Source organism: Molothrus aeneus, chromosome 12 (genome assembly GCF_037042795.1).
Source record: "Molothrus aeneus isolate 106 chromosome 12, BPBGC_Maene_1.0, whole genome shotgun sequence".
Taxonomy (NCBI): Eukaryota; Metazoa; Chordata; class Aves; order Passeriformes; family Icteridae; genus Molothrus; species Molothrus aeneus.
In genome coordinates, this window is record NC_089657.1 from 11,240,702 (window position 1) to 11,268,009 (window position 27,308).

Here is a 27,308-nt window from a genome sequence, read left to right on the forward strand (position 1 = left end):
CGCCGCTGCCCCTCGGCCCGGCCCGGCTCCGCGGCAGCTCCTCCGCTCTCCGCGTCAATGCGGCGCCGCCGCTCCGCGGCCTGGCCCGGCCATGGACACCAGCGACTTGTTCACCAGCTGCAAGAAGGGCGACGTGAGCCGCGTGCGGTGAGCCGGGCCGGGGAGCGGGTCCCTCGCACCCGCTGCTGCTTTAACCGCCCCGGTCACCGGGGCGAGCGCGGCCGAGCCTGTCGGGGCGGCCCGGCCTCGTTGGGGCGTGTTCACCTGAAGCTCGTGCCAGGCCTCCCTAGGGCGGCTGTCACAGTTTGTTTCTCGTACAAAAATGCCGCTTGTTTGCACCCCGAGGAGCTGGCTGTGCAGCGGGGCTTTGCCGGGGTTAGGTTCGGGTGAGGTGTGCCCGGTTCCGGCAGGTGTCTGAGTGTCACACGGTCACTGCGTGCTCGTGGGTGTGGATGCTGCCGGTGGCAAATGTCCTTGCACAAGGCTCCTCTCCAGCTGCTCTTCTTTCCTATTGGAAATGGTATTTGCGTTGGTAGGAAGCTGGATCCCTGGGACGCAATCGTCATGGAAATGCTTAGACACCTTGTGCTGTAGCCTGCGGGAGTATGTCTGAGAAATATGGGGATACTGAAATTTCAGGTCAAGTTTCCTCGCTCATCTCAAAGCAGCACAGCTTAACTGCAGTGATTTCGGATCAGGAGGCAGATGGGCTTGTTGTCTGCAGGGTGAATGCAAGGTTCAGAGTTTACAACAAGCTTTTTCCCTGCATTTCATGGTTTGAATCTAAAACTGTTCTTCACCCCTTTATCCTACTTGATTCTTCTAGCTCTTAATGCATGATATGCCAGATAATCAAAGCAACCTCTCTTTCAAAGTGCTTGCTAGTGAAGGATAAGTGTGCAGATAGATAAGGTTTGGAGAACATTGTTATCTGTTGTGATTGTGTTACATTAAATCATTGGAAGCAGTAAATTGCAGGCTTACTGCAGAAGGAAGGGTCTGAGGGATGGTCTTATAGAGATTTAAGATGACCTGTATAGAAGTAGTTGTGGAGAAATGAGAGTCTGAGAGTGCTGTCAGAGCAGGGGGATACACATGGGACTGAGCAGAAAGGAGCTGAGCTGCTTGGTGTGTTGAACATGTTCACAGGAACCTGAAGTGTGAGACAACAAAGGTGAAGGGAGTGAAAGAGACAACTCATGTGGTGAGTGATAAAAAACCAAAACTCAAGAGTCTTGGTGAAGGCTGAGAGGGACTTTTACATGTGGTTGTTGCAGTACAGGCTCTAACAAGAGCCAGGCTGTATAGGAGATTTGTCTGCAAGGCAAAGTCTGGCTTCTAGAGGTGTCAAAGAGGGAGTGTTGGCATCATTGGATCCAGCCTAAACATACAGGACAAGGAAGTGGCAGGATTTAAGAGCAGTCTGGAGTGCCACTGATGTTGTTGCTTTTGTCAGGAAAAGCCATGAGCAGGAGGGGAGTCCAGTCTTGGCTTCATAAAATTGGCCACCTATTTGTAAGCACCCAGGCTGGGAGCATTGCTGGGGAATGTGAAGGTGCTGCAGAAGTACTCAGGCTTCTTTTGAGATTGCTGCCCTGTTAGAGATGCATTTGATTACCCTCTTTCCCCATGTGTACCACTTAAGATTGAAGGCAGCTGTCAGACCATGCTGTAGAACACCATTCTTTGGGTTGAAGATTTGGCTGATGCCCCTTCAGCCACAGCTGACAGTTCCCCAAGTCCAGTGCAAGATCCTGTCATACCTTTGGAAGTTACTCTATGAACTTGAAATTACATCTTCTGAAAGAGGAGATGTGACTGAGTGAGTAGCTGCATGAAGTTATAACTTCGCTCTCTCCCTTTTCTTCCAGATACCTTCTTGAGCAGCGAGATGTGGAAATTAATGTCCGTGATAAGTGGGACAGTACACCCCTGTGAGTGCTGCAGCCTGGAGCACTGGCTGGGCGGGGGGTAGGGCCTCGGAGCTCCTTTACTCTCTCTGCATCAGCAGCCACGAGCACTGTTACAAAATGTCTCAGGTTCTGCTTTTTTGGAGCTTTGGCTATGTAGTTCTGCTTCTCTTCCCTGTGGGTGCTGTGCTAAATGTGTCTTTGTCTCCCAATTTCACTGGGGCTCGCTGTAGTGATGCTGACAAGTGGGGTTTTGTGGCCAAGTTACCTGGATTAAGCACTCTGCTCTTGGCTGGATGAGGCTTTTCCCTCACCAAAGTCTATAGCATTCTAGCATGTCTTTTTGGGTGAAAGCTTGGCCTGGTAAAATGCCAAGTGACAGTGGGATCACAGTCTGTCTGGCAGTAGGTAATGAGGAACCCCCTGGAGGTGCTGAGGAATGTGCTGTGAGCTTGTTACCTCCCCACAGTTCTAAAGGACATTTAGACATCTGCATTATATTTAGAGTACAGAATAACTTCCCAAAGTAAAGGTAGACTAACATTTGGCTGCTGCAATGCACATTACAAGATTCTCCTAATTTGTAGGACAACTTGAGGACCTTGTGAAAGAGAATCATGAAAGGCTTAGACTGTGAAAGTGAAAACAACACTCATTGTAGTAGAACTTCGGGGGGTGGATTTGCTGCACACCCAGTGTGGGTGCTGTTTCCTCCTTGGCACAGCGTGCAGCAGTCAGGCTGACAACAGAAGGAGCAAGGAGTGCTTTTGAGAATTCAGTGGACTGCTGAGTGCCCATGAAATGATCTCCATTAAAATGAGGATGGATTTGGCAGCTGGTGGTGCAACAGAGGATGCTGAACCCAAACTGGGACCTTGAGATCTCCTTGCAGTGCCTGGGATTGCTGGGAACAGATCCTGCTTAGTCTGTTGCTGGGATCAGGCTTCTGTGCTGTTTGGTAGCGATTCCTCACTCCTATCAGGAGTCATCTCCCAAGCTTCTCAGGGACGCTCAGTGCTGTGATCTGTGTGTGGTGATGTGCCAAAACACTGAATTTTTCTTCCTACAGCATCTCTAATTTTCTTTCTCTCGTTATTGTCAGGTATTACGCCTGTCTGTGTGGACATGAGGAGCTTGTACGTTATCTTCTAGCCAATGGTGAGCAAAGTGTCCTCCTGATAAGGGTGCAGTATCTTCCTCTGGTCTGTTGGGATTGTATGTCCTTCTAGCTGTCCCTTGTGGAAACTTCTGTTACAACCAACCATCAGATCAGTGATCTCAGGCTACAGAGGGTGCCCTGCACACACCTTCATGGTCTCTTTTGCAGACCATTTGCTGTTTGAATTTGTTTCTTGAAATTGCTTAAAATTTCTTGATTTGCTTGAAATCTTGAAAATGCACAGAAAGGGAAGCTGTCTGTGATGGCTCAAGGCAGCATGACTTTCTGAAATCACAGCAGATGTTTTGTGAGGATGCAGTGGTGTGGGGAATATGCTGATCTAAGAGTTGTCCGTCATAGGAAGGATTGCCTGTGTAAAACTTTCTTGTACTCTACTGATAGCCTGGCTTTGTAAGCAGGACTTAAAAGGGATTTTGCTAATCTCAAACAAAGCAAGACCTATTCTTCAGGCCATGTGCCTGCCCATTTGGTTCTCAGCACCCAGATTCCCACTGGTAGTGTTTTGCCAGAGGAACCAGAGTGCAGAGTCACATCTCAAAAGGTTTGGTTTTCTACTTTATTCCCAGCATCTAAATAAACCACTTGTGTAATTCTAGATAGGAAAATGCAAATGCCCTCCAAAATTCTAGCAGGTTCTAACCTAAAGAAGTTATACAAAGCCGAAATACTTACTAGGAGGAGTTCTTAACAGTCCAAGAAATGATTGCACTCTTTGTTCAGTGAGATTTGTCTTCCCAGAACACTGCTGGAACCATGCTGAGAGGCTTTTTGCACAGGTCAGTTTAAACAAGTCATGACTTCCTCAGAAAGGGATTTGTCTGTGGGAGAGCAGCTTTAGATTGTACCCATATGAGGGAAGCTCCAGTTTTTGTCAATATGCTCCTCAGCAGAGGGGACCACAGTGAAACATGTCAGCAGACAGAAATTATACCTGTTTAGTGACTATTTGGGGACACTGGAGAAGGCTCTAACACTGGCCTGTGTCTGTTTTACAGGAGCCAAGTGTGAGGCGAACACTTTTGATGGGGAGCGTTGTTTGTACGGAGCTCTGAGCGACGCCATCCGCCGGCTGCTGAAGGAGTACAAGCAGATCACAGCCAAGTGCATGAGGAGGGACTACTATGATGTGTTCCTGCAGAGGTAAGGACGTGGGCAGGGGCAGAGCAGCCAGCAGCCTGCCTGAGCTCTTCTGCATCCAGCTGGATCCTGGTCTCTGTTCAGGGCAGCTTTGAAAGGCAGCTGAGGATGCAGCGGTGGGCACACCTCTCTTGTTCCTGGGCATGTAGAGCTTCCTAAGGGGTGTTCCTCTGTGCCCTAAGGGATGATCTCCAGGTGTGTGTGTGTGCATAGCCTCCAGTGAGTTGGGTACAGACTCGAGTCAACAGAAAGCTGGTCTTTATAATGCAGAAGCTCTAAGCTGTCATCTTTGACTGTCAAACCAAAATCTGATCACTAAAACCACATCAACAATTTAGGATAGTATGTCAACTGAAGTTAAGTTTCAGGCCTGAGGGTACTATAGCTTGCAAGTGTAAATTTTCAACACAGATAAAATGTTTCTCATTTGTGAAACAGAGCACTTTAAGAAGCCTCAAACTGATTCACAGTGACATTGTCCAGTTCTTTCTTTTTGGTTATTAAAATTTGTTAAGATACTTCTGAAAATTGCCTGTCCCACATTGCACTAGACCTCAGGTGGCAGGCTAACTTGGTCAGAGTAGAGGAATAGTTTCAAGCTTTTCTTCTTGCTGTTTCTCTACCTTGGTAACTCTGATGTTATTACAGACTTGCTGGTTGGTTTTTTTTTTTCCTTTTTATTTCCCACTGGACTGACTTACAAATGTTAAAACCTTGTGGGGTTTTTTGTTTTTTTGACACTGGAGTGTTAATAAGTCCTAGAAAAATCTGACAATCTTCCCAGTACTACAGTGTCCTAATTTCTGAAGCTGTAGGAAACAAGGGGAGGAAGGAAACTCATTTATCTGAGTAAAATTGGATTCTATGTTTCAGGGAAGCAGAATTTTGCAGGGTGATTTATTACTGCCCTGGTGACTGTGGCTCAGATGTGCAGGGTTGAACATACATGAAAGCTAAATTGTGCTGGTTTCTGCTTCTCATTAAAATAGACCTTGTGTCAAAACTGAAACGAAGGGCAGCAGTTGGGGGGAAGAAAGTAAGAACCTGATGCTTCTGTTTGGTTTGACTCTTAGAAGGAAGGGTGTGCTAGTGGCAGGAGATTGAGGTTGGCATTCAAAACTGACAACATCTTTGTGTGTGACCACACCTTTCTGTGCACCAGTCCAGCTCTGTAGGAGGAGTATGATGCTTGATGTTCACCTGATTTGACCTCTTGAGGATGTTGGTGAGGATATATATGGAAGGACTGATGGGCATTAGAAAACACTGGTGATGGTTGCTGTAAACTGTAGAAGTAGCAGGGTTTATTTTCCTTTTGAGGAATGAAGGTATGGGCATGCAGGCATAAACAATTACCACCTCTGATGTGGTAATTGCCTGTTTTTCATGCCTGTCACATCCTTCCTTCTTCTGAGGATGGGGGACGTCAAGTCTTCTCCTATTTGTTACATGGTTAAAGCATGCATGCTGACAGCGCCCAGAGAGCAGGAAAGTTGCATCTTAATTTGTAACAGAGTAGTTCTTTTTGAAAGTGTGTCATTTTGCATGACTTTCTTTTTTTTTGACGTCTGACAATTTAAAAGCAGTGTTAACTTTTGAAGATGTGCTTGGCAGCAACTAGCTCCACTTTAAAATCTTGTGTTCAGGTGTTCACCTAAGACAGGAAGATTTCATTCTGCAGCCTCCTGTTGCACTAACAAAACTTCTGTGAGTTATGGAAGGGAGTGAGACCCCACTCCAGTATGTGAAGCACCAGCCCCTGTGCTGGCCTTCCTGCTGGGCAGGGAGAGACTGCAACGCCCATGGGTATTTGTTCATTTAGCCCTAATTGTACCATATTCCCCGCTAGCATTACTCCATTCTTTCCTTTTTCCTCCTGCAATGAGTTTCCCTTGTCTCTGTTCCTCACAGGTTGCTGGAGCAGGGTTACCAGAGTGACATTGTTTTCATCGTCCATGGCAAATCCTTCTGTGCCCACCGCTGCATCCTCAGCGCCCGCAGCGCCTACTTTGCAGAGATGTTTGAGACCAAATGGAAGGGGAAAAACATGATAGTGTTGAAGCACCCACTGGTGAGCAAGGCTGTGCTTCCAGCTCTTTCTTTTGCTGCTCCAGCTGGGTGAGGAAAGTGAGTTTGAGGGTTAACTTCCACAGTGAATAGCTCCTGGGGCTCAGAATGACCCTAGTTGAGGAGAAGGGCTTGTGGAGGCACTTTATGCAGTAAAATTGCATCTTTTTCAGATAACAAAAAGCTGTAGATTGCATACCTTCCTTTTATTCCCTCTGTCATGGACTCAAACATATCTTAATTAATTGCAGTAGCATGTAGCTGTTACCATCTGCCAGCTGCATCATGACCCCTCTCTGGGATGAGTTGAGTCTGTCTAATTCCTGGTGGACAGGTGGTCTGTGGTGAAGACATCACCTCCATAATTGCCACTAATTGAGTCCCTTTTGTTGCCTTTCCAGCAAGAACTAAATAGGCCATAAGTGCATTCCATCCATTAACCATCAATACTCTGGCACACATTTCTGTAACTTGACTCTGGCAGTGCAAATCCTCTTGTGACAAACATAATTCCAGTTTCCCAGAACACTGCTCTCCTCTTTCTTTGTACAAGAACATCTTTCTTCTAGAATTAGGAAGATGTGGAAATGTTTATGATCAGTAAAAACCTGGATTTTGCAGAGCCTGTATTACAACTGTGTCTTTTGAGTTCCTCCATTAGTCAGGTCCTGACCCCTGAGGTACCTGAGGGATTAGTATCAGTTGAAACATTAAGGAGCTGTGTGAGCCAGGTGGAATGGCAGCATTAGTTATGTGAGGAGCAAGTAAATCATCATGTGTGAGTTCTTACTTTAAGGGGTTTTTTTCCTTATTTGTTCAGGATCATGTTTCTAATTCAGTGTTAAATCCATGGTGATTCCAAATGTAACTTTCTCTTGTTTTATTTTAGATTAACCCAGCAGCCTTTGGAGCTCTTCTGCAGTATCTATACACAGGTAAATGACCTTGCCCTCTGGTGTTTGTTTACATGCCTGGTGGGCAGCTGTCTGTGCTTCTGCACTGAGTGGCACAGCCTTGCACTCAGCAGTGTTTGGGTGCTTGAGTTGCCAACAAATCCTCTCTGCTGGCAAAAAAGGAGAATGTGAGCAATCACCACCTCTTCCAAGATGTTTGTACCTTTTGCCAATTGTTGTCCTGCCAGTAATTATACAGTCAATTAAAACCAAAATCAGCTTAGGTTGATTGGTTGGATGGATTTGGAGACTGTATTTTTGACTTAAGGAAGGAAAATGTGTCATCTGGTGTAACAGCCTCATAGGGTGGTGAAAAGCCAGTTTCCCATATAGGACATTTTCAGTTTGGCAGACCTGAATAGTGTGTGCTGAATGTTTTGATTATATTCTAGTATTTTTTTTTGAGCAGAAGTTGATCCTAAACCTTCTATGAAAATACCCAGTGTTGTACTGTGGGCATGCTAAATGCTGAACTGTCTCAGGCCAGGAGGTGGTGCCAGAAATTAACATTGTCTTCAAGGCTCTTCTTTTCCAATACAGTGTGTTCAGAAATGTCCCTTGCCACGTTTTCAGTGACTGTAAAAGATCCTGGGAAGAAAACTTGTGAGCCTGAAAGTCAGATATTCAATGGTGGCAGTCATGCCTGCTGCTGCTATGTTGCTGTTTTTTGATTTTCTGAGGGAATTAGATATTTGTATAGCCTCTTTGGTCCTTCGACTCTTGAATGAAGCTATTAGGGTAAACCCTGGAGAGTGGAAATGTGAGTTAAATGCCAAACTGTTATTGATTTAAGTGGTGGGTGGTGGTGGAATACCAAGTCTCAGCTTCTGGCACTGAGTTGTAAGTGAATGCTAAAAAGTGAGGCAGTGCATCTAATTACTAAATTTCTGTGCTGTGAAGTCTTTCATCCTTATTTTTGCCATTTTTATGCCTAAATCTTGTGGATTAAGTGAGCTGACTGCATTTCTTCTTGACAGGTCGTCTGGATATTGATGTAGAATATGTCAGTGATTGCAAGAGGTTGGCCAAGCAGTGTCGACTGCAGGATCTCATTGATGATTTGGAGACCAAATGTAAAAAAGTCTATGAATTTGGTAAGCATTTGACTTGCTGTTGTCTCTGCTGTGCCTGTGTGCCCTTCCAGGGAGAAGCAGGAAAGTGTGATGGTGGATATTTCATGGTGTCCTTGGGGCTTCTGGAAAATGATGCTGTTGTGGAATTTTCACATTTGCATGACAGTTTTCAGTCATGGCCTTTCTGTAGGGTAGCTGTAGTAGTTTCTGACACATGAATGTTTATAATTTATAGTGAATGCTTCCTTTATAGTAGAGCAGCCATGGCAGCAGGACTTTGCCATGGTTGCCAGACATTCAATTGAGCCTGGTGGAGTATATATTGGGAAGTGTCTTCCAACATAGAGCTTATTTAAATCCCCAGAAAGATAAAATATATACAGTTAGAGGTAATTTTCTGCATTTATCTGACCCCTAACTAAACCAAAGTATTTGGTAATTGGCCTAAAATGGGTGCAGAGGGAGATAGAACTCTTTTTTTAAAAGCAAAGAAGTATTTCTGAAAGCATGTGTATATTAGTAACACATGGATGTGCCAAACCTTAAATGAAACAATCCTCTATTTAAGGACTTTTTGTTATCCAAAGCTTATTTCATGAAGACCAGCAGTTGGAGTTGATCATTCATCTCCTTAGCTGGAGCTAATGCACACGTGAAGAGCAATCAGAGCAGCACAAGTGGTGTTAGTCACGAAGCAGAAAAAATTACTGGATAACAAAACCTTCAGGCTGAAAGCTGCTGATTCTTATTCTGTGCTCTGAGTTAACTTCCTTCCTTTAATCAAGTTAATTTTTTTTCTGAGAAGAGACTCCATTCTATAGTTTAGAGGCAATAGCATCTTCTTCCCTGATCTAAAAGGCAGGGGTGTAGCTGTTCCACCTTTTCTTTTTGAATATGAGTTGTATTCATTCAGCCTCCTGAAGCTGCAGGACATAATTAATAGAATACTTCTGGCTCAAGAAATTCCTCATCTGCAAATCACATGGAAGATATTACCATGTGCAGGTCTCTCTTTACACATGTGCAGTTGTTTGGAGGTGGTGGGGTACAAGATTACCATGCTACAGCTGTTCCCATGTAGACCAGGGTGTATGGAAGCTGTGTCACAGGTCTTACTTCTGTTGTGTAAACACAAATATAAACATGGACCTGAAGAGATTAGAAATGCATCTCTTGGTATCTACAAAAACTGTAAGGTATCAGTTTGTATTAAGTAAGTGGCAGAAAAGGGGAGTGGTGAATGAATATAAAATAAAAGCTGCTCAGAAATCAGGTAACAAAATTATTTTGTGTCATCTTTTGATGTCAGAGTAATTCAGTAAGATGCCATAGATCTGTTTTTTTCTTTTTATCTTTTTCTCCCAGGGTCTAGCTGAGACATTCCATTAAATTAATTTATTTAAAATCTCATATTATATTGTGGAAGGAAAAGAAGGTGCTTAAATCTGTGAACTGCAAAAAAGCTCATTTCTTGGTGGGTTTTCAGAGGGAAAATAATGAAGTAAAGTTTCAGGTTAGTTGGAAGTTTTAAATAACAGCACCACTTGGAAACACAATGACACTGGACAAATAATTTAACTTCTTTGTTCTTTGGGGAGGAACTAGTTTTTCAGTTTTGAGGCCTGACAGAAGACTATCTATGGGTGGTTTAAAGCACTGATGGAAGTTCTAGTCTTGATTTTTATTTATGACAAGTTGGATTTGAACAAACAGAACAACTGTTAAAAGTTTGTTTCTTAAATCTCCTGTGGAAGCCAGGAAAACTTGATTCTGCAGAAAGGCTGTACATGTAAGATTTATAGAAGTTAAAAAATTGGAAAGATCTTAGATCACATCATGTCTGGCACTTGACAAAGCGTGTCTGTTTCTTTGAGTGTTTTAGAAACCTGTTCCAAGTGCGTGCTGTGGAACAGACATCTGATTCAGGTTTGCAGAGCAGGGTCATGTATTGCGTCTGTATTATGAAGTTGAAACAAGAAAACAAGATGAACTCAAGCCTCTGAAGCTCCACTGGATAATTGCAGTGTCTGCAATCTCATTATCTAGAGTCAATCAGTATTTCAAAAGCACTTACTATCTTGGCATGCACAGGCAGTAGTACAGGAGGTGGATGACCCAGTGCCTTCTGTTGCACCTGAGATATATTTGGGTGTGAATGCTTGCCTATTTTCCCCTGTGTGTATATTGTGGCTGTAAAAGGAAAAATTACTGCAGTGTTGGAAGAGCTCAAACAGTTTGTCCAGATTAAGCCATAATCCTTCCTGTAAAAATGCATGTATTAAAAAATAAATATTCTGCAGTTACTTCAACAAGTTTTAGGCCAAAAAGGATGAGAGCAAGGTTTGAGATGCTTACCATTGTAGCAAGGACACTGAATATGCAGAATCTCTGGTTATAGCTAATTATGCCATAAGGAAGAAGACACAATCTGAGTGTGAACATTTTGAAGGTTTTGGCATTTAGTGTGGTTTATTTGTGGCTTTTATGTTTTATGGTACATTGGCTCAATTTAACCAGAAGACTGCAAAGAAGTGTTGAGCAGGAAACCAAGGCAGCTGATAGATTGGTAGGTGATGTTCAGTTCTGTACAGCTGTTCTAGACTGGGAAGAAACACAGAGAACCTCAACCACAGTTTGGTTGTTCCCTTCAGCTCCTTGCATTGTTTATGTTGCTTTTTTCAGAAACCCCTCCATTTGTATTTCTTGCATTCCTCTTTCATGGTCCCTGCTCCTTGCTGGCAGCCAGCAGCTTATTCCTATTTCACAAGTTTGATTTTTGTTGTCTCTGTTAGGAAAGATTTTTGAGTGATACCAAAGGGCCGTGCCCTTGGATTTGAGATGCAGTGTCTGAATAGATTTGCTTCTCAGAAAAATCACTGTTCTTTTGTGTCACTGGGAAAGTTCACAGATGCTCTGTGGATCCCAAGAGAAGAGCTCTTTGCCTTCACTTAAAACTTGCTGAGTCCATTAGCACTTACAGAACCTGACCTGGTGACTGTTACAATAAGTACTACAGAAATACAAATGTTTCTCTCTGCCATGAAGAATTTCTAATTGCAAAGTAAGAAATTTCCTTCTCTCATACTGGTGTGTAAGTGATCAGGGCTTTTTGAGAAAATGCACTCAGTCTGATTTTGTTGGTGCCAGTCCTCCTCTTAGCTTATTTACCCTGAAGTCACCTATCTGAGAGTAGCATTTCATACTAATAGGGCAGCCTGTCTCCTTGCTGGTGAGCTTTGTGGGTAGCAATCATGGTACCTGACTGTTTTGTACTGGTAGATTATCCTTCCCTTTCCAGCAATCTTTCTGGGATATGCAGCCTATGGAGAGGCACAGTGGTGACATATTTGAAGGGTGCAGCAGTGATGTGGAGGTGGGGGTGGAGATCTTGTTTTGTGGCACATCGTGGTCTTGTTTCGCCCACGACCCAATGGAGTCATCTGATGGAGCTCATGTAATGCTGTGCAAAATGTCAGGAGAAATGAGGTCTCAAGGTGGCGTGATTCACCTGTGAGGGGTTTTAATGTGGTGAATCATACCTGTCAGAAATTCTTCTGAATGCTTTGGAGTTAACTCTGTGTCTCTCTGGCTCCTAACAGTATCTTACGGCTTCCTCACCACAACTTTGCATTTTCCAGTGGTGCTCTATCTCTTTTCACATGCTTCCTTGTATGCCAGGGACTCTTCAATGTCTTACATGCTCCAGTTCTTCCCCCGAACCTTGCTGGCCATCCTCAGGTGATGGAGCAAGGTAGCCAAAACAAGAAAGGCTGTCCCAAGAGTGGCATCATATCATAGTGGATCTGCTTTGGGCTGCCACTTGTTTGAAGTTAGAGTTGGCTTCTGTGAGCTTCACAACAACTTTGGTCATAGCAAGACCACTAAAGTATGATCATGTATTTTGCATTCCCTTTAATGGGCTGTTTTATTGTGTAGGCTGATAGACAAGATGGGAAGACACTCTAGGTCTGAAAAAGGCAAATGAAATTGCTGTCTCTGAATGTCTCTGTTTGAGCTCTTTGATGGTAGTGATGCTTAGGTCAGGCACATGCAGGAGTCAGGGAACTTTGGGGTCTTAGTGATTCAGGGATCTATAGATGGAGAGTAGAGGACAGACTCATACCTGCTGAATTTACTGGCTAAACAAGAATAAATCCCTGTGTTCCTTGCAGTGAAGTCAGGATGGCACAGCTGAAGTGGGAGCCAGTGAAAGCATGTGACAGAGCAGAAAGGCACAGAAGCAGATTAGTTTTAAAAACTCCCTGGCATGGGCTTTACCTTAGGTGACACTGTCAGCTCTAGGGGTAGCTGGGGAAGGCAGTGTGTGAGTGGCTTCTACAGGGATCAGGGCAGCCTGATCCATGGTCCTTAACTGTAATTGATGACATGGATTCCAAAGAGCAAGTTGGGCTGAGGGGTGCTGAATGTGTGTGTGCATAGAAGAATTGTGTGTGTTTTGCAGTAAAAGCTGAACAGCAATAATACTGGTTTTCCTGGCACGTCTTTTATCTAAATGAGAGAGAATTTTGGTAGAGGAATTCAGGAATCTCTGCTCTTTTGTTTTTTTGCTTCTTGCAGTCTCTTCCAAGCCAGGGACCTGTGTGAAAGTGCTGACCATTGAGCCCACAGGTAACTGCCGGCTGCAGGAAGATCTGGCTCTCCTGGCAGACTGCGCCCTGCCAGCTGAACTGCGGGTAGGGAGCACTTCTACTCCTCCTGGGCTCTCTGGGGCTGGGATAGCTGCTCACTTGTGTCCAGTCACATCATTGCTGTACAGACTTTAGTGCTGGCTTGTTTCCTGGTGCTCCAAGTACTGAAAGGTTTATATCACTTGGAAATGCTGTAAAATTGTGTAATGAGGCTGTCAGTGCTGGTCTTTCCCCTTGGATGTTTCCCCCAGCAGGGATCTTGGAAAATAAAAGCCTTTTCATGTGGTTGGTGCGGATTTCCCCATTGAATACAATGGGACAAGGCCTTCAGCTCTTCTCTTTGCCATCCTTCTTGAGAATTAGAAAGGTTGTAGCAGCAGGCATTGGTGCCCAAAGAGACACATAGGTGAAGGATGGCTTACTTGCTTGCTAGGAACTGACACACTGCAATGGAGGGATGCTTCCAAACCCTGAAAATATTTCCAGAAGAAATGTGAGTCCCTCTGAAGAGAATTTAATTGACTGGCAATAGATCTGCTTTTCCCAAGTATGTCTTGTCCCTCAGAAATAGCCCCAGGTTGATGATGACTATGTTAAAATATCATCATATTATTAGTTAGGATCACATATGTGGATCTCTCCCATTTGCAGAACAGGATAGCTATTAGTTGCCTTCATTCTTTCTGCATCTGGTGTTTTCTGTAATATTAGCAGATTGATTTTGGTCTTATGTATGTCCTTTTTTTGTCCTCTTTTGTTATACTAACCCACTGTATTTAATAATGTGGACTCATTTTAGGTGGCTGCTGTGCCCAGAGGTTGTATGACTGAGTAATACAGCAAAGTCTTATTGCCTTTTCTCTTTCTGTCCCCTGCCAAATAGACCTGCCTGGTGCAGAGTGTATGTGTGTGTACCTGGATAAGGTTTCTTACATTCATAAGCCAACATGTTTTGTGCTGGCTATTTTCAGATATATTTCACTATAGAGGGAGTTTTTTTTCTCCATCAAGTTTACAACTACCAGTTCAGAAATCTTTCCTGTGTAACCTGCCTTCTCCAAATAACTGTACATTTTTTTGTAGATTTTAATGTTTCAGGCTTTAAAGGGAGGTGGTAATATAAGTAAGCTTCAGATTACCTCCCCAGGAATTAAAAAAAAGGACCATGGACCCCAAAATAGTGAAATTTATATATATTTTAAGTCACTTCACAAATAAAAAGAATACTTACTGTTTGATTGCTTGATTCCAGACCTTGATGGGCATACTCCTATTAAGCTGTTCTTCTAGAGTTAGAAACACTTTCCTTCTTAATTCTTTCATGTAGAATAGGAGCTGTAAGGAAAGGAGGAAACTGGAATAGTGTAATCATCTGACAGTGCTGTGAATTGTGAGCTGTGGGGCTCTCACTGTGTTCATAGATTGGAATGAAGGTGGCATTACAGCTGTATTTAGAGTTATTACAGCTGTGCAAGTGAAGAGGCTGTGGGCATGCATACCTGCTCACTAGGGAATTTGTGTGCCATGCACATGTGTGGGTGCTTTGTTTAAGCCTGAAAAATTCTAAAAGATTCCCATTTCTCTCTCTCTGGGTACTTTTTGTTTGTTCCTTTTTGTTTGTTTGCCATTTATCTCTTACTCTAATGTTTTCAAATTGTTAAATTCTATGAATTGGACATCTTTGTTCTGGGACAGAGGCACTGCACATCCTCATTCTTGCAGGGTTTGCTGCCATTCAAGGAATAGGATACAAACTATGTAACCTGAAATGTCAGGAACAAGTGAATAGTCACACACAGACATCTGTGTTTTGGAGAGAAGCATGCATTATTTTTTTTTCCAGCCTATGCAGAACAAAATAGGTATTTGTATTCTGGATAAAAGCTAGCATTTCCAGAATTTGGCAAGAAACATTTTGAGCTGCTGCATGTCATGTAATGCCATATTACATGAAATGGGGATGTATTCAGCTTTCTGTTTCAGTATAAACAAATAATTTGCATGTAATGTCTTTGATACTTGGATGATGTATGAAACTTTGTGCATTTCAATTTCATGGTTAGTGGTATCTTGCACTACTAAAAAAATAATGAATGTTTGATATCCAGTTACAGCTCATTACTATTTTCTAGATTGAGAACTATCTATTCTATGAAATCTCAAACACATTTATAATTCTAGTACCTTGTTTCTCTTTCCTATTTGTACTTGAAAGCCTTTTTTTTCCCCCAATGTCTCCTCTTACAAGTTGTTGTCTGTGTTTTGTTTTAAAATAGTAATGGCCAGGATTTTTCTGTCCACAACAGCTGCTTCCTCAGTTTGTTGCAATAAAATTTAGCAGTGACAGATTTAAGTAAAATACCATGAAAAGCCAGGCAACTGTAAAAAACCATGTGGCTTCCCACTGTCTGCCTGGTTCTTCATGTCTGCCAGGTGACCTCTGAGTTACAGACTCCAGGGTTTCCTTGTAACTGTTTTTCAGTTACCTTTTAACTGAGATCTTATGTTCCAAACCAAGATGAAATCAGACTTAAAGGATCAGAGTTTGCCATGAAATAAATACTGTTATTTCCATCCATATTGACATGTGGTGTGGCTGCAAAAAAGAGACCATTTGCCACTTTGGGGGTAAAACTAGATCTTGTCATGCATAGGGAGAACAGTTTGAAACAAGTAGATGGGTTCATCTTGTCTGTCTGTACCTGTGTACTGTGCTTGTCCAAGGCAGTGACTCCCGTGCTTTGCTTTGCCTGTTTGGCAGAGGCAGATGAACTGAAGTATTAACAACATGTTTCCAATTTAGGGGTTTTTTTTGTATCCAATCCACTTGCATCTGGTTGTGAGCTGCTAATCTCTTAGATCACCAACCCCTGTATTTTGTGTTGTAATTTATTTACAATTTTCTTGCTGAGATAATCTGGCCATGGTACAAATTGCTGCCACTGATTTGTTTTCTATGTTTTTGCCTCCAGCAACATTTCTATTTAAGCTCTAATAGGAAATTTGCAGCAGCAAAGACTTGGTCTTCCATGTGTGATGGTGGAGAGTATTCAGAGTATTTCTATATGGTGATTGAGTTACTGTGAATGTGTTTGGACCTTGTGTTGTGCTCCTTGGGCAGAATACTTGACTTTGGCAGCTGTGCTTGGCCTGGACAGAGGCCCATGAAGGAGGTTGTATGAATAGGGGTGGTGGGAGGAATAAGCCAGTTTTCTGCAGGAAGATCCTGAATAGGAGATTAGATTCCTCAAGCATGTCAAGGGAGGAGAGTAGAAGTAGTAGAGACTTGAAAGGGGAGTAAAAGGGAAAATTCTGCAAAGCCACTTGGTGCTGAATAGGAGAAACAAAGACATGAACCTGCTTTTGTAGTAGGAATTGAAAATAACCTTGTAAACCTGAGCAGCAGAGTGGGGACCAGGACAAGGCTAGAAGCAGGAAATTGAGCCCAGAGAAATTTATAATTCAGGAGACAAACTCTGAGACAAATAAAACTCCCATATACATTGCAGAGGGATAGACTTATTTTAGAGATTTACCTTTGGGCAATGAAAGGAGAGCAAAGAAAGGATGCACATAGGAGATGTGACGTTTATCTAAATTAAAATTCCTATGCCACAGAGTGGCATCTTGTCAAAGTTTGTTTCTAGGTTTGTTTTACCTGTGATGTACCTGCAAATCTGTAGCCTTCAGATTTCTGTCAGAATTTGTAGGAGAGGACATGGAAGCTGTGGGCATAGGGTGGGGAGAGCAGCAAGGCAAACAGAGCAGGCAGTTCCATCATGATACTGGAGTTTGTAACACACTGCCACAGAGTCAGGCTGCAGATCCCCAGACCTAGGACCAAAGCCTTGAAATATGAGACACAGATAACAGTAAAATAGCAGCCTGGGGAATCTACAAATGGGACAATTTTCATCTCATTTTGATGAGGTGCTGCCCTTTGTGTTGCAGCTGTTGCCCTTTGTATTTGCAGCTATATGAAAAAGAGGTGATAGATCAGGTGGGCAACATTCCTTGAATTGCTGCATCTCTTCTGGAACAGGAGTTGCCCAGTGGAGCAGGACTGCAGGAGAGAGGTGCTATGGAGAGCCAGCATTACTGCAACAACCTTGTGCATGATTTACATCACTGGGCTTCTCCTGTGATCAGGAATCAGAAGCTGGCAAGTGTTGCTGTGGACCAAGAGTGTGGTGGATGGGTCCAGATTGCCATGGTCAGTGGTGGTGTGAGCTTTTGCCAGCTTGCTGCCTTGCCACATCCAAAAATGTGTTTTGTGAGAAACCTCACTGAGCCTGGCTGAGAGCTCCCACCTAGTGTGTTCCAGTCTGTGTCTTTGTTCAGCTCAGGAGGGAGGAGTCATCTGGCTCCTCAGTGGAGCTGGAAGCCCTCTTGGAAGCAGGTGGGTTGGAAATGGACAGTCTGCTATTGTGAGTCCAATCTTTGTCAGGCCAGGGTTTTCCTGGGTGCAAACTTGAGATGTAATTTTCCTGGATGAAAGACAGCAGGAATAAACTGCTTATCCTAGGTACCTAAGGGACCTGTATGGAAAGCAGGAACCAGGGGAAACTTTTGTTTTTGCAATTGAATCACGCTGTATATAGAATAAGGTGAAAGGGAAAATATTTGGAAGTGTCACTTTAAAATAACATAAGGCAAACAGGCTTTTTTTTTTTGGTGTGTGCTGTCATTGTTGGCATGTGGGATTGGGTGGAGGTGTGTTGTTAAAATAATTCACTTGAGTATTAATACTGCAACATTGTCTTTGGCTGCAAATCAAATAAAAAAAAATCTAAAATGTGCTCTAACAATGTTGGATTATTCAAGTGAGGCAATAATTGTTGCCAAACCATTTCCAACTGGTGTATACATGGATGTAATCTATATGTTATTACATGTATCCAGTAAAAGGCTGGTCCTACGCTCCAGTATGTTTATGATACCTACTGCATGAAGTAAACTTTACCTCCACATGGTTATCTGCCTTGTTAGATGGCAGAGAAACACATTCCAAAGGTTTATGGAGAGTCAGGAAATTGTCATGGATAATGGAGGCAGCTAGAAGCAGTGGAGTTCTTAATTTCCTGGCATTGGAATCTGTGTTGAGAGCATCTCTGGTGCTCTGCACTGTGCTGAGGGAATAGAGGGATGGCATTCTCTGGGAGAACATAGGAGTCTGAACTTGGGACCCTGAGTGTGTCTAAAGCAGGAATGTTAAAAGAAGGGTTTTCTGGTGTCTCTTCCTAGGTTGGCTTTGGGGAGTTGCCCTTTGACAGCACTGACAACTTCAACAGCTGTCCCGACGTGTGTTTCCGTGTGGAAGATTACAACTTCTTGTGCCATAAGGTATGTGCTTCTGCTGTATTTCACTCTCCTCCCTTTTTGCCATGAATCTAGTCTGCTTGTGTCCCCCACTCCTGTGCTGGATACTCTCTGCAGAAGCAGCATTGATTCAGCTGGAAAACTGCATTTAAAGCATTTAACAAAGCAGCAAAGTCTGCCTTTCTTGCAGAGGTGTGGAGATAAATTTATAAATTCAGCTATGGCATTCACAGCTGCAAAATCTGCTGCTGCTGGCTTATGAGTTCAGTATCTGGAGAGAGGAATGTTTGATTTGTAGATGAACAGCAGTAAGAATGAATTTTGAGATCCAACCTTAACTCAAGGTCCTGCCCTTGTGCCATGCTAATTTCAAATCTCTTGAGTTTACCATTTGAATTTGTGGTTCTGAGAGTAGGCATGTATAGAATAAGGTCTGGAAAAATATTGGAGCTACAGCTTCAGAATGTAGGGAAAATCAAAGTTACAGAGTCTGAACTTCTGAAACATCTCTGAGCTGCTCTGACAGCTGGTTGGGACTGCCCTTTGGTTTGGTGCAGTGAGCAAGGTGTCAGTGTTTTGGTTTTTCATTCCTCTCCAGGCATTTTTCTGTGGTCGCAGTGATTATTTCAAAGCTCTTCTTGAAGATCATTTCAGTGAGAGTGAGGAGCTACAGACACAGCCCAGCATCCCTGTGGTGACTCTGCACAACATCTCAGAAGACATCTTCATCCGGGTCCTCTACTACATCTACAGTGATGATACAGAGGTGAGCCATTGGTCCTTCCTTCAGTGCTGGTGAGCTCTGAGGTGTTTTCAGCAGTGTTTTTCTAAATCTAGAGCAGGGTCTGTGTGTATATTCTTAAATTTTACTGACCTACTCCGCAACTTTACTTTTGTCTCAGGAATCCAAATACTGGGGTATGCTGTAAGCCAGGCAGGGTTGTAGTTCATGTGCATGATGTTCAGGAGGCAAATCCATAGTCTTTTGTCCCACAATAAAAATCTGGAAATTGGGTTGCATGCTGTTTATTGCCATGATAAATACAGGATCTTTGCAGCTTTCCCTCTTGGGCTCTGTGGAAAGATAAGGGAAGCATCTGCCAGTAGATGGCAGATTGAGCACATATAGGTTGAGAGATTCTGCTTATTTACTCTTGGCAAATAACCATACTCATAGCCTACTTTTCCATTTGTAGCAAGTCATTATTTCTACTGTTATTTATTACTGGGGTGGGCAAAGGTTCCACTGTGAGACCAGTGCCCTGCTGTGCTCAGTATTGCAGGCAGTAACAAACTAGCCCTAACCCACTTTTCAGCCTAATGGGAGGTGCAGCCTAATGGAAGATGCATCAAATCCCAGTGTTTAATTAGCTTCCTGCTTTGGTTTTGTGGCAAATGCTTTCAGCAGGTCTCTCTGCAAGATCCCAGAACACATTCTGGCATCAGGGCAGCGACTGGAGATGCTGCTGCACCTGCCAGTGTCACTTCCCCCAAGCAGTGTTTGTGCTCTGGGTTAGGTGCCACATGCAGAGAGTGCACACAGCTGTGACCTTGTTTCTGCTGGTCTGTTCACCTGTGGGCAGCAGTGAGGAGAGATGTGTTGGGCAGGATTGATACTGGTATGCCAGAGAGCTGATCCTTCACTTGCCTGCACTCTTCCCTCAGCCACTTGCTGAAGGGGCAGGCAGAGAGGGAAAGAAGCTGCTTGAAGATCCTCCTGACCTTGTTCCCTTGCCCTGCAGCCTGACCCTGTTCCTTTGCACGTCTCCAGTCTGCCTGCCCTCCTCGTGATGACTCACAGGAAGGATGTTTCCCAAGCAGCTGTTCCTTTCCAAGGGGTGCCTCAGCTGCTCTGTCTGGGCTTGGGTCAGGAGGACAGACCAACAACAATGTGTAGGAGTTACAAGGATCTTACTCATATGTTTCATGTGCAGAATGGTGCATGGCTTGAGTTTCAAACTGAGCAGCCAAGATGTGAGCTTCTGCAGAGAGTTCACCTGTCATGAGACACTTACCAGAAAAAAATGGTTAGGAAGACAGGAGTATAGCTCAAGTTCCATATTTACACGTGGAGTGTTCTCCCTGGCCTGTGTTTCTCCAGCCAAGTATCAGCACTCTCAATTCCATGTTTTCCTTTGCAAAGGATTTATGGTGTCTCTCTGCCACGCAGTAGTGACAGTGTTTGCAGTTATAGGGTTCCAGGCACAAAGACAAGTTGCTGATGAGAATACTTGTGTAGGCTTGAGGGCAGTTCTTGGAAGAACATTTGCCAGGTTTGTCCTTGATGCAGTGGGGAGCTGTAGCCATCAGTACTGCTGGCTCAAGCACCTCCAACTCCTGAGGTTTCCACAGCTTATGAAGGGACAAAGCAGCACTTGATTAATAATCCCAAGAGCTTTGTTACCCCATGTGCATACATAGCCCTCGTGGCATGGCTCTCCTACATCTTGCATTCTTCTGCCCAGCTGCTGCAGGGTGTTACACAGCTGGGTCACTTGCTGGGAGCTGTTTCTCCAAACACAGGTGCAGACAGCTGTGGGGGAAGAAAAAATCAGTTGTTTGCAGTTGTCAGAGTGAACAACCACACATATAGATGTGCACAGCAGTGTGTTTGCTGCTCACTGGGTATCAGGAGAATGGACGAGGCTGCACCAATTCTCATTCCTCCATCCAGACCAGTGTGGCTTTGTCTGTAAATGCAAGGGCCCTTGCCTCCTCCACAGCCAGGGCATGCAGTGTCCTGCAGGTCCACTGTTACAATGCATGTGGGTAACTGAGCTCTTTGCAGTTCACATCAGCAGGAACAGAGAGAACTCTCCTTCTAGGTTAGTGACACAGATGGCTGACAAAAATAGGATTTACCCAGCCAAGGGGAAGAGGATGAGTGAAGCTGGAGGTGGTGTCTCCAACTTTATCTACAGCTTTTTTAATTCTCAGATCACTTCCAAGTACCCAAGAGGGAAATGGGCAGGTGGTTCTCTTGCTCAAGAGGCTTAAAATGTTAAAGACCCTTCACAACAGTTTCAGTTTGTTCGTCCATTAATTTAGTCCATTCTGAATGCTTGTTAGAGCTCCACTAGTATTTGATGTGCAGAATATGTTCTTACCCAGCTGGGCCTCACCTACAGTTTATTTTGAGTTCAGTTTTCTGTCCTTGAGTGTACCCCCCATGCCAGGGATGTTGTGCTGGTTCTTAAGAGAATTTTGCATATTTTTCACAAAATGTGAGTCCAGCAGTATAAAATGGTAGGAAAAATGTGGGAACAAGGTTCTCTGTCCTGCCAGCCTCTTCTGTTTGTGTCTTGGAAGTAGGTCTGATAAAAGCTACCCACCACTGTTACACTGAACATTTTTTAGCAGCCAGGTGCCCTTGGATGTTTCAGCACTGCCCTGGGGTTACCTGGAACATGATAAACTCCCTGCTGCACTTGAAATTCCTCTGTGGTAACTGAGTGGGAGACGCAGGCTGAAAGACAGCTCCTGTCTCTCCATAGTCACAGCTTGCCCAGTAATGGGCCAAACAGCTCATTAGTTTACCAGTGAGAGGCAGCATGCTGGGGACTGGGCAGTAACTCCCCTGTCACTGCAGCTGTCTCCAGAGAACGCCTATGACGTGCTGTGTGTGGCTGACATGTACCTGCTGCCCGGGCTCAAGCGCCTCTGCGGCAGGAGCCTGGCGCAGATCCTCGACGAGGACAACATCATCAGCATCTGGAGGATTGCAAAGCTCTTCCAGCTGACCCGACTGGAGGACCAGTGCACTGAGTACATGGCCAAGATCATTGAGAAGGTACTGAAACACTCCCCATGGCAGTGACCACCTGTGCCCGTGTATCTGAGCCATAGAGACAACAGATTGAATGGTTGTACTTTGGTCTGTAGTTAATGGTTGTCCTCTCTGGATTACTGTGCTTCCAGGAAATGAGCAGCAGTTAAGTAGCAAGGCACATGGTGAGTTAGGACAGAGGAGGAGGAGTGTGGTAGTACCTGATGTCACCACAATAAGCCACATTATGTGGGGTGAAAAAGTTTCCCAAAAAGCTTTGCAGGTACCAGGGGCAGGTGATTTTCACTGAACTTTCAGCCACTGTGCCCAAGTAGCCATGGTGTTGCCTGAATACACCAGCTGCAGCCTGGAGAAGCCAAAGGGGTGAGTAGAGGAGCTCTGTGCAGGAAATGTTATTCAGTGTTTGCTGGCAGAAATTTTGCCTGGCATAATGCTCTAGATAGGAAAAATCAATGTGACCTCTATCTCCTCCAGGATGACAAATCAAATAGTAGGGATTTGCTCAGTGGATAATTTGCTGATGAACAGCAAGAAGTAATGAATTTAACACTGAAATTTTCTTTATGGGGCTCAATTCAAGTGTTATCCTGAGTGCTTGTATCTTAGACCCAGGACTCATCGAGAAAGTTGCCGTATGGAAGGATAAACTAGAACCTATGAAGGGTTTTTATGCTGAGACAGATCTTTATAAATGGCTTGTGCAGGTCACATGGGAATGTAACATTTTCACCTGCAGCTTGAAAGGTGTGAAATTATTTTTGGTGTGAGAAAACAACAAAGGAAATGGTTCTGAGGCTGTTACTTTGTTCAGTGTATAGCTTGGGAATGACATCCGCATGTACTCAGATTCTGGGTTCTAAGAAAGGATTTAAAAGATGTTGAATATCCCAAGTAATGATCAGGATAGGGCTTTGCTTGTGTGTTCCCCATTCTCTAGCTTGAGTGGGAGTCCTTGAACCCAGCATTGGCAGAGTTTCTTCTTAAGGGTGTTGGCACGGAGAGAGCCACCCCAGCTGATATTCAGACATCAGTGGTTGCCAGCATCCTGTGGAGATGCACTGATGGCAGCAGGGAGGGATTTTGGCAGTGTGGTAGCAGATCAGAGCTCAGCAACCTGCTGTGCCCAGGCACAGTTCAGTAGCATAGACAGATGGAAGTTGCCTCTCACCCCTCAGCTCACCACACATTCCTGGGGAACCTGGTGCAGAATCATTCATGGGTGACCCAATTCTGTCAGGTTGAGTGCAGAGCAGAGCAGCTGCCTTGCTGGTGGTGATGGGCCTGAGTCAAGGGAGAGCTGTAACTTGTGGCTCCCAGTTCTGAAATGGGCACAAGCACCCACTGGCTTTTGTGCTAGAAGACATTGCCCAAGTGTCTGGCAACATCTCCTGGTTCCTGCTGGGGAGCTTTTTGGGGGGAATATTGTGTATGTGCATGTGCCCCAATACCAGAACCAGGGAAGCCTAGTTAGAGGGTGTTACAGGGCAGTGTTGGAGGTGCAGATTGCCTTCAGCTGAGACTGTTTATTGTTGGAATATTACTGTCACCTTTGGATAGATGGCAGGATGCATCTCCAAGTGGTGTCTGCAGGAAGATTTGGGTCTCCATGTATCCTAGCTTTCCTTTCTTTTCTGTGGGATCCTTTAACAGTGTCTGAGACCTTTATCCTAAACCCTTTGCATCTCTTTACCTGTCCTCTTGTATTCCTAATGGTTCTCTTGTCCTTCTGGTGCAGCTGGTGGAGTTGGAGGAGTTTGCAGCTGCTGTGAAGGAGAACGCAGAGGCCGTGGAGGAGCGGCAAGAGACTGACTCCATCCCTCTGGTCGATGACATCCGCTTCCACATCACCAGCAACGTGCAGACTTACAGTGCCATTGAGGAGGCCAACCAGAAACTTGAAGCTCTAGAAAACCTCCTGGCCAGCATAGGGCTCGAGTGCTGATGTGTGCAAACCCTGCCTGTCATATGCAGCCTGCACAGCCCTCACTGCGTTGGCTCGGAGTGCAAGAACATCTGAGTCTGAATGTCCCACGTCCCATTCTTTGTCCTCCTTCCCATCCACCTTCAGGCATGGTTTCTTTTTAATTTATTTGTGTCTGGACATTTGCATTTCTGGTTTGTGTTTGGTTTTACTTTGTTTTTTTTTTTGTTTCTCCTTTCAGAAGTAGCTCCCAAAGCTCAGCCTAAGTCAGTAGCTGCTCCTTTGTACAATACACTGTGGAGAGGAGACTGTGAGCTGTTGGGAATGGTGAAGGAGCTGTTCTGGGGACTTCCTACTGCCTAGGGTTAGAACCCATCCCATTCTGTGGTTCAGTACAACACACTTCTGAAACTGGCTTATGCCAGAATATTTTTTGGATTACCAGCAGCAGAGGAAGAAAACTGGATTAAAGTCTTAATAAGTGTATGGGAAAGGAGGTCAGCACTGTCACTTGTCAGCACTATAAGACTGGCAGAACTGGGCAGTGCTTCCCTAATGGGACAGAGAGGTACTTGGCTATGTGGAAGGCACTGTCTTCACCTGCTATTTTAGTACTTAGATGGAAAAAAACAACAACAAACAAAAGTGATTTCCAGGTCTTCCCTAGCTTTTCATTGCTTAGAAGTGCTCAGAATTTAAAAGCTTTGCTTTCTGAACAAGCATCTTTGGGAATACAGCAGAGACCAGAATCCTTCCATTCTTAGAAAGCAGTAGCTTTCAATGCACAAAAGAAGGAAGAGCAGCCCTTTTTAAGAGGGAATGGAAACACCTTCTTCTTGGAAACAGCACTTTTCCCTTTATTTTTGTCCACTGTGTTAGGGCAAGGCTGACTTACTGGTGGGTCTGGGAAGAGGGGTCATTGGAAATCTCTTTCAAAAGGAAAGGGCCCTTTTGGGTCTCTCATGGGGCTGCTGTCCCCCTCTGTGACCTTCTGGCTTTGCTCAGCCTTGAGCCTTGTAGCTTCATTGTTCTCCAGGAAATTCACTGTCTGTACTAATGAATGTTTTTGAATCTGTATTTTGCAGTAGGTCATGTTCTCTCATGTTGTCTGCCTGGATTCTTAATGAGGGCAATGGTGTTCCTTCTCCTTGGCACTAATCAGCAGGTGATAACCCTGCATAGCCTTGCCTTGCCAGATAGGCTGCCCTTGGAGCTGTCCATCTCTGGAATGGTGTTGGGAGAGTCTCCAGGGTGCAGGCTGGGTATAACTTCCCATGCTGTGCTTTAGGAGGGAGAGGAAGCATTGAGTGAAGCACAGGCACTGGGCTGCTGTGGCCACCTCTTACAATCATTTTGGTCACTTCCTGAGGCAAGAGGTGGAATATCCTGTGCCAGAGGTGCTTTTATTATGTGATGTGGGAGCTGGGCAAGGATCCCCTGCAGCTTCAGGATGTTGTTTTCTGTAATGGTGGGAGTGCCTCTCATGGCTAAGGGGTTAGGAGATCTGGGGTTTGGCAGAGATGTGCTTCAGGTGTGGATGTATTGGGAGGATGAGTTTTTCTTTGCTAATCTCACCAGGTGAGAGACTGATATACCCCACAGCAAGTGAGAGCTGCAGCCTCACTGCCTGTTCCTCCCCTGCACTGAAGCTGTTGCCAGGTACATGGACAGGCTCTGGGCACCACCTGCACTAGGCAGGCTGCACTCAGTTGTGAGGAGGGGACTCTGGGCAAAGTCTGGAAAGCCAGACTTTGGCAAAATCATGTGTCAGGATTGAGTAGCACTTAACAGAACCTATGGATAGAGCTGGGGGCGGGAGCAGAGATGAGGTTCATTGATATAATTGAACCCCAGATACTTGTGCACTTTGTCACCTGGGTTTAAGTGGTGTCTCTAGCAGATCAAGTCTCTGGGGCAGGGCATGGTGGTGGCAGAGCTATCAAGCAGTATGTGCTTCGATTCTGTTTGAAAACCCTTGTGAAGAAGTGCAAGGAGTTGTTGTGTTTTGTTTCCTGCAGTCATGAGGGTGAGGATGGAGGATGTGTCCCTCCACAGGAGTGTGTTGCTGCATGGAAGCAGCAGGCATGTGCTTCTGTTTGGGACAGTGAGTGGAAAGGAGCTGTGCATTTCTTGTGTGATTTGTGGAATGTACCTCCATGTCCACCTCTAAGCTCAGTGTGTCTTTGACAGGACCACCAAAGAGCCCTGCACAACTGATGAAGATAACCCCCATGGACTTGGGGAGGGTGAAGGGCTATTGAGGAAGCTTTAATATGAAGTCCCATATATTTTGGAGAAAGAAGGGTGAGAGGAGAACTGCTTGTTTTCTTGCTGAGTGGAGTGTCAGGCTCATGAAAATCTGCTACAGAAACCAGCAGCTTAACTCAGTTGGTTCAGTTCCCCTATGTTTCTCCTCTGTATATGGCTGAAGATAACACTGAACATAAGCAGGATGTTTAGTTTATCATATCTCTTCTCCTCCTCCAGCAGAAATTCCGCTTCTGACATCTTAGCAGTTGGCTTTCCACAGCAGTGGTTGTGACAGCCCACGGGGCTTGCACAGAGCCACCAGAGAACAGGACGTGGCCTTTGCCTTCTGCTTGTACTGAGCGAGATGCAGGAGCAGGATTATCAAGGAATGTGCTAATGCTTTTCTCTGCAGATGCCTCAGCTGCTAAAGCAAATGGGCACTGGCAGTGGGCAAAGCAGGAGGAAGGCAGAGGGGGAGCAGCAGTGCTGGGAAGCATTTTCCATATGGCTGCTCTTGAATAATTCCATTCCTGCGTCCTTAAGTGTGGAGTGAGTGAGGCTGCAGTTGTACATGTGGGAGAAAAGGTCAGCGTGGCCTTTTGATCTGCCTCCCCAGCAGTGCAAGTCCATGTGGGCTTCCAGGCAAATGCCTCATCTGTCTGTGTGCACTTAGTGGTCACATCTGTGAGGCCTGTCAGATTGTCCAATTACTTGGGATCCTTTAACTCCCCCCCATCCCTTTTGGCAAAATAGGGCTATCCAAAAGCATGCATAAGCAGATGGTCAGCATGCAGGCAAGCTCTCTAATTAAGAGGAGCCAGGACAAAACTTAGATTTGAATTCACTTTATTCTTGCTGCAAATAATTTTATCACAAAATAAAAACCTTCAGATTTTTCTTCTGTTGCCAGTGTCCTTTCTGTGTTTTGTTGCCTCTGTCCTTTTTATTTACTACTACCCACTTGCTGAATCAAGAAGATTGTAAAATTTATTAGAGCGAGGTTATATTTAAGAAGAAATGTGTAAGCACGTGTGCAGCAATAAAATAGTCTATTTCATTATA

At 44.6% G+C, this 27,308-nt stretch overlaps 1 protein-coding gene across 1 annotated transcript; it reads left to right on the forward strand.

Annotated features, from left to right (window-relative positions):
• Nucleotides 1–27,308, forward strand: ABTB1 (ankyrin repeat and BTB domain containing 1). Its single transcript, XM_066558109.1, has 12 exons — nucleotides 1–147; nucleotides 1,872–1,934; nucleotides 3,013–3,068; nucleotides 4,086–4,230; nucleotides 6,139–6,298; nucleotides 7,184–7,229; nucleotides 8,225–8,341; nucleotides 12,899–13,014; nucleotides 18,214–18,312; nucleotides 18,887–19,054; nucleotides 21,878–22,078; nucleotides 23,811–27,308. Exons 1-12 carry the CDS (start codon nucleotides 92–94, stop codon nucleotides 24,015–24,017), a joined length of 1,434 nt encoding a protein of 477 aa, XP_066414206.1. The 5' UTR covers nucleotides 1–91; the 3' UTR covers nucleotides 24,018–27,308.